This window comes from Rhamphochromis longiceps, linkage group LG10 (assembly GCF_057381845.1).
Source record: "Rhamphochromis longiceps isolate RC_006_pf linkage group LG10, R_longiceps_female_GT1.1, whole genome shotgun sequence".
Classification (NCBI taxonomy): domain Eukaryota; kingdom Metazoa; phylum Chordata; class Actinopteri; order Cichliformes; family Cichlidae; genus Rhamphochromis; species Rhamphochromis longiceps.
The window spans coordinates 30106920-30114607 of NC_140566.1; the positions used below are offsets into that span (position 1 = coordinate 30106920).

General features: G+C 39.3%; 1 protein-coding gene across 2 annotated transcripts in view; it reads right to left on the bottom strand.

Annotated features, from left to right (window-relative positions):
* Positions 1–7555, bottom strand: part of castor2 (cytosolic arginine sensor for mTORC1 subunit 2) — a 26754-nt gene extending 19199 nt beyond the window's left edge. Inside the window, exons 1-2 of one of the 2 annotated variants that reach the window (XM_085421276.1) lie at positions 7265–7555; positions 3085–3225 (exon numbers count right to left, since the gene is read on the bottom strand). In XM_085421276.1, the coding sequence (XP_085277402.1) occupies positions 3085–3197 (113 nt within the window). In that variant the 5' untranslated portion in view covers positions 3198–3225; positions 7265–7555. Of the gene's footprint in view, positions 1–3084; positions 3226–3377; positions 3526–7264 lie in introns of those variants that run through there. The other variant, XM_085421277.1, reaches the window with a different exon arrangement.
* Between the last annotated feature and the right edge of the window lie 133 nt (positions 7556–7688).

The window sequence follows — 7688 nt, forward strand, 5'->3', positions numbered from 1 at the left end:
GGCTCTCCAACAGGAGGCGGTGGCGGGGGGGATTTCACAACAGACAAGTGCAAAACGCCAAGTTAAAACTGAATGGAAAAAAACAAACAAAACAAAGTTAAGTGAAGCTTCTTTCTTTGCACCCAAACCAGCCGTTTCTGCTGTACCACCAGAGAAAATGGACGAAGTGCATTATCACACCCACAGGCAGCACGCACACAGGAAATGCATGTAACACTCTGCACTTGTGAATACAGTGAGAGAACAGCTCTTTTACATATATCCATTTAGGTGGCTGGAAAATTTGATGAAAATGGAAGTGGACTAGCATTGCTTTTCTTTTTTTCTACTCTTACTGACCTCTCAAAGTCAAAGACATTCATGCAGCACTTCACACTATGATTTTAACTACCTCACATCCACGGCCAATTCAGAATCACATGCGTGCCTTTGGATTGTGGGAAAAAGCCTGAGATAACCATGCAGGCAACCTCCAACCAGAAAGCTGACTAGGAGATCAAAACCTAGGACTTTGTTGCTGCAAGGAGACAGTCCCAACCACTGCACCACAGTGCACCATTAACTGGACTGGGCCGAATGAGAATGTCTGATGAGCTTGTCTTACTTCAGATTCTGATTTGGAGCTTGTATAACTTGTGTAGCTCTTTTTAAAATGTGATTATTTTTGTCCCTTTCTAAATCAAATCAAAGTAAAATGAGATAAGTGACAATAAAGTGCAAAATCACATGGATAATAACTCCTCTGGCTGTTGCTTTAACTGAAAATATCAAGACAACCTGACAAACAACAGTTAGTTTAAAGAAAACAAACAAAAAGACAAAACCACAGGTGTCATGTTTCCTGACACTGACACATAAGTTCTGCATTTCCTATTTTACCACACCAGTGTGTGGTGGAAACAATGATTACTAAACTAAAAGCTCAAAACTATGACACTGCACTTGAAACAGCTGATTTTTAAGGTAACTAACACTCAAACTGGGGCTTTTGGGGAGCGTCACATGGCTGTAATCATAATCAGTCCACACACAGTAAAGGCAGCGAGTCTCTGTTAGTTTATTTGGTAGGAATCTAGGCATTTCTGACCACATGACTAAGTAAAATCTGTGTCCAAAATCCTATAGGGAGTTTTGTTTGTACAATTCTAACACTTTAAAGTCAACTTTTGCTATGACCACCTTTATTTTTCTACACAGACTGAACTCTCTTAGATAAGTTTTCTTGTCATTTCTTTAGGTAGTCTTCAGGAATAGTTGTCCAAGTTTCCTGAAAGACAATCAAAGCTCTTCTTTCGATGTTGGCTGTCTTTATACCCATTTTTCTGTAAAGATGATCTCACACTGCTTTAGTAATGTTGAGATCTGGGCTCTGGGCAGGCTAATCCATGACTGATAGTGTCCATATGTATTTTTCTATGTGTTTACTGCTCTGACAATGTGTTTGGGATCATTGTCATGCTGAAAAATGAAGCCGTTGCCAATCGGACACTTTTCAGAAGGTATTACATGTTGGATCAAAATCCGATGTTATTTTTCTTCGTTCACAATTTTATCAGCTTTGAGAAAATCTCCAACACCACTGGCTGAAATACAGCCTCAAACCATGACTCCACCATGTCTTAAAAATGGCCTTTGGCACTCACTGTTGTCTCTCTCTGCTGACCTGCATACATATTAATGAAGATTTAAACCAGCATTTTCAAATTTGGTTTGAAAATGGTCACTCCATGAGACCTCCTATGTCAGGTCTTTGCAACTTGTTTTTCATATTTCTTAAGGACCCGACCTTCAGATCATCATCATCAGTTCCTCTGCTATAGATGAACAACGCCGATGTCCAAAGAAAAACTTTGAAAGACCTTTCAGAAAGCCTGCAGAACTACTGCACTGGACCACTTAAAAAAATATAAGGAAGTCTGGCTTTATGGAAGCAAAACATAAAGAAAGGGGTGGCCGAGACTTTTGCACAGTACTGTACGTAGATGTAATCAAAAATGAGACAAGTCCAACAGAGAGGGGCAGCTGGTGATGACATTATGTTATTGAGTCAAAGAGTTGTAGCTATTTGACTGAACTGAGTGGTTGATTAGATTAAGCCACTCTTTGACGCAAGTGTTCCAGCAAAAGTAGCAAACATTTTACAGTCTCAGCTTCCAAAAACACGAGGATTCAATTCCCCCTGTGTTTTACATGTGAATGTAGTATTTGCTGAATTTTGGCTGATGGTTGGTGCATTCCTCCCTGTTGGTACAGACCAATCAACTATTAGATTAAACAAAAGCCTAATCTGCTGATAATGAGAACAACAGCCGCTGCCATGCTCCTTGAGCTAATCTTAATTACATCAGGTAATAATCAGTAATCTGACTGTTATTTTTGTTGTTGTTTTTAATCAGTAACTTCTCAGTAAATAGGGAGACATGATTGCCAGCTCACTGCCACACTAGGTCTGTCTTTCCCTCTTGTAAAATAGCCAGGAAGAAAACACACACACACACACGAGTGTGAACTAATTTGCTTAGGCTTATTTTTAACAGAGTGTTAAAAACTGCACAACAGAGCTATGGTAAGTGTACAGGCCTGCTATCCTGTCACTGCCAGGGCTATTTAAATGAAAGTTTCGCCAGGCTGACTGGCTGTTAACATCCACTCAGCTGGACAGGATTCAGCATATATAGAGTGTAAATGTCCTCTGCTGCTTGTTTAAGTTTTCCCTGATGTTGTTATAATAGTCCTGACAGAGGTAAAACACCCCCCCCCCCCCACACACACACACACACACAAACACACACTTCTGCTGGCTACAACCCAGCTACAGATGGCACGGAGCTACAAAATGACACTACAGAACAAGGATAGGCCTGGAAACTGGAAGCAGAGACTATTAAACATACAGCCGCATTTGTGAAGGACCTGGCTGGAGCACCAGCGAATACCGCTACCTTCTGTAACACAAGCATACAAGTCCATGCAGCCCCGGGCATTACTTTGCTCTAATGTTAACAGTAAACAGCACTTAGGACAATGGAAAAACATTCAAAGGTTGTGTTTTTACGTGGACGTCACGAATGGGAAGTTACCTACCTTGTTTTGGAGGCCAGGAAGGCGAGTTTTATTAATCCGTGAGTGCAAATCTGGATCCCTTCTTTCTCTATACTCGCCACTTTCAAGCTGTGCTCTAAAATATGAAGCTCCATCTTTTACGTCTTCTCATTTGAGGAAGGACTAAAATGTAAAAAAGAAAAAAAAAGCTAAATATTTTCAAATTAGATGCATGAATAAATAAATACACTCAGAGGGCAGGCCGAGACGTATTTAACAGAGAAAGAAGCAGGGCGACAGGGTGGAATAAAGAAAGCAAAGAGGTAAAAACGGACCTGCTGTCAAACCTCCAACGGAAACGTTGACACTTCCTGTCTGGTGTTTTTCAAAATAAAAGCGCCCGGCAGCTGTTTTTTGTTTGTTTGTTTTTTTGCCAGGGAGAGGAGGCTCCCAAATGTTTTATCTGCCTTAAAAAAATATCCATTCCAAGTCTCTGCTAAGTCTTATATTATCTGCTGTTTATATCTGCTGTCTTAAACTATTATTATTGTTGTTGTTATTATTATTATTATTATTAGTAGTATAAACATTTGCATAAGTTTCCCATTAGAAATAACTACTACCTAGTTTGTGTCTCTTAGATTTGAGGATTATTATTTTTAATAATCTTGGGAATTGTCTCCAAGGTTTATTACCTCAGTATTCCCAAATATATCGACTCTACCACCTTGAAGGCTCATTGATTTGAATGGGTAAAGGCAGTTTTAATGTGGTTTTCTTTTCTATGCCCTTACTTTGAAGAAAAATGTTCAAACGGAAGTGGCTTTCTAGCCAGCTTCCCTCAGCTTGTCGGCCTTCTTAAATGGAGAGCAGAGGACCGCTGCTCCCCGTGTTTGCTCTCCGACTGGAATAGTTAGCAGCTGGTTGGAGTGAAACAAACAACTTGCCATTCAAACGCAGGGGGCGGGGCTGCAGTGTAGCGCGGCAGTATGGGATTTGTAGTTTTTGTCCGCAAGGTACAATAAAGGGTGCCGCTACAAAGCAGAATAAACTACAATGATTAGTGGGGGATTTTTTTTGTCCGTGTGAGACTGACCAGGAGAACCACCGCTGCCACCAGTATGTGCTTCCAGCAGCAAAGCCTCCAAATGCAAAATAACTTCTGTATGTTCTAATGCAAAGATATGTTGTATATTTTATATGTATGTAATATAGGAGCATATATAATAAAAATACCTTTGTTTTGGAATTTTCCCATAGATTGTTTGATTGCCATGTTGCTCTTGTAATGGCTTTCTGTGCACACATTAAGTCAGTACTAATGCATGGAATTAAACAGCACCAACATAATAAAATCTGAATAGAAATAGTCCTTTAAATATGTACAACTAAGAAGCTGCATTTTCAAAATGTGTTCAAATAACTGTGGAAAAAGTACTGATTAAAAAAATTCATGATATCAGAGTTTTATAATCTGCTTATATCCTGTTCATCAGAGTTCACGTTATGAGTTAAATGCTTGGAACAAAGTAAGGAAGCTTAAATCTCAGCAGAGGGTTAACTCTTACTCAGATTATAAATACACAGCCCAGAATAACACACTAGAAAGTGTTAATGCAATCAACTGTAACTTCTTTATATTTTTAAATATACCAGATGTACATGCACAGAGGCTAAAAGAACTCTGTTTCTCTGTGTTTGAAAATATTTGGGGAGGAGTCGGCACGACCAAAACCTATTTCTGCTTGGACTAAATGACATAAATATAAAAAGGAATCAGTACTTTTTAAATGTCAAAAAGCTCATAGAAAAATAAGACAAATAAGTTAATGCGACCTTTGGGTTTTGGACCCTGAGTTTTGAGTTTTTGCGAGTTGACATTTTTGGATTGTGAGAATGTTTTATGATTAGGTGTTTTCCTTGTCTATTTGAAATATGGGGTTGTCAGCTTTTTTGCTTATTTATTAAAATCCTGCATTTTAGGTTTTCCTTGGGGTCGAGGTTTCTGTTCTTTGGTTAGCCAGTATTTCGTTTCCAGGCTTTCTTTCTATGTTCCTTTGTGTAGTACTTCTGTCCTCCCTTGTGTCAAGTTAGCCCCTCGTTCCCTGTTCAGTTGCGTCTTCCTATTTTATTTTGATAACTATTGTTCTATGGCAATTGTGTGGTGTTTACGTCTATCCTTTATATCTGTTGTTTCCAGCTGTGCGTCCCACCTGTTGTCTCCCCTCTTGTATACATTGTCTCTGACTCGCTCTGTTCATGGTTGCGTCATCCCTCTTTGGTCATGCCTGTGTAAACCTCAGCTCTGCAGCTCTCATCTCTGATTTCTATAGTGTGTTTGAATCTCCTGGTGGGTTTGTATTCCCTGGTGATGTGTAGTGTTTTGAGTCACGTGATTTCTTCCCTGATTGAAGTGAACAATCACCTTTAAATGCTTGCTCTAAGTTACTCCACCCTCCTGTGTTCTAGACTTGGACTGTCAACAAATATCTCACACAGCCATACTTGACGTAATCACGGCCTCATTCACTTGTTCTGACATCTCTTTCGAGCTCCTATTAAGAATTCCAGTGAAAGTCTGCAAAATCCAAATCCAATCCATCCCAGAGGTTTAAATGATTCGATCCTATAATGTCATTAAAAAGTGTTCCTTTCATTTATTTATTTTTGGGCAGTGTACTAAGGTGTGTTTTTCCGCATTTTCAAAACAATAATCTAACCTCTTTATTCTTGAGGTGTATCAGAGGCAGTTTTGTTTGCATGGAGCATTTTATGTCTTACATTTATTGCTCCAGTTAATTCATTCAGTTTTATTTTCCCATGTAAAATGTAAGGTGAACACATTGCTATTTGTTGCCATGTATTTCTTTGTCTTAAGTAACCTTTCTCAGCTTCCTCATTTCGTAACACTAGGTATCTTTTGAGTAGCAGTAAGGGGCACTCAGAAGCTTCCCGTTAGTTAGATTCACAGTAATTGTTGAATTTCCAGCGCTTGAGTTCATAAGCGTGAATGGTTACCCCTTCCTGGGAGGCTGCAGTGGAAACTTGTATTCACAGCTATGCAGGGTGCAATTAAATTGGACTGCACTGCGCTTTTTGAGGAAAAACAACTTTTGATGTCGCATCGCCTGCTTCAACAAGTTTTTTACATATATGGGTCATCCACATACAGCCTGGTTTTTGTTCACTGTCGGCGTGCAGGATTGTGTATTTCAGCAGATGCTATTATACCTGTATCACACTGATTCACTCCGATTTATCAGCTTGATACATGCCTGCTTTGCTGCCACTGATTCTTCTTTGATCCACACCAACCCTTTGGATTACCTACTAGATAAAAGCAGCCGATTGCTCTGGACCCCTTGTGGCCTTTGAAACCCCACGTTCGTGTTGTCTCATTAGGTTTTCGAGGCTTTAATTAACAGCGCATTTGGGTGTTTGCAGTACTAAAATACAATAATCTGGGTCCCACATTGTGAGCTCTGTGTCTACACTAATCTTAATTATTTTAGTATGATCATGACAAAAACTTTGAGTCATGGAATTTATGTTGATGTTCAACATCTTCATCCTACGATGTGAAACAAGCCCAGATGTCGACAGACGCGGCTCCTCCCTCAGCATGGTTTTGTTGGAGGTTTCTTCCTATAAAAAGTGAGTTTTTTCTTCCCACTGTCGCAAAGTTCTTACTCATAGCGGGTCATCTGATCATTGAGGGTTTCCTCTGTAATATTGTAGGGTCTTTACCTTACAATGTAAAGTGTGTTGAGGTGACTATTGTTATTCAGCACTATATATATATATATATATATATATATATATATAAAAACAATTGTATTAAAAAAAACTAAATAATGTGTTACATTTTAAGACACGTGCCTCATTGGGTCAGGGATAACACATCTTGTATCAGTTTTGTTATTACATAACACACTTGGATTCGCTTTTACTCACAGGGCATTTTTGTTTATGAAAATTTGTTTAAACATAGGAAAAGATTTGGGGTGTTTTAGGTTAATCCTGCATGTTAAAAAAAGAGAACCCAGTGCCTTTAAATGTGATGCCAAAGGGTCCTTTATGAGCCTCATGCAAGAGAGAGACCCTCCTCTATTTTGCCCAAACACGGGAGGACTATGGTAGATGGCCAAGGAACCTTCTGTGTGAATTTAAGATGTTGGTAACTGGATAAAATTGCAGTATTTCCGTGGGAATGAAAACTCACCTGGATTACTTGTTGCAGTCTCACCATGGCCAGCAGCCCAAGACGATAACCGAGCCTCAAAAGCCCCAGATCCCCATCCAGCAGAGCAGGAGTTCAGCTCAGCTTGTAACAGGATTTTTTTTTGCCTCAGAGCAAAATAGTTTAATTTGACAATACCGGTAATCAAGTCCAAGGTCTTTTGTGCATGAAAGTCAATGAATCAAATGAAACTAATTATGCTCACTCCCAATACTTTTATTCTTAGATTCTATTGCAGTAGCTTTTCATGACTCAGAGTTCAAATAATCCTTATTTATCATACTCTGGTGTTTCTCCAGAGTCTGAAATAAGGTATCTCCCCCCTCTTGTACACTAACCATTTTCTGATTGGCTACCCTTTGTAAACAAAAGATTTGAACCACAGGTGGGTGGTGCTTCTGTGCTC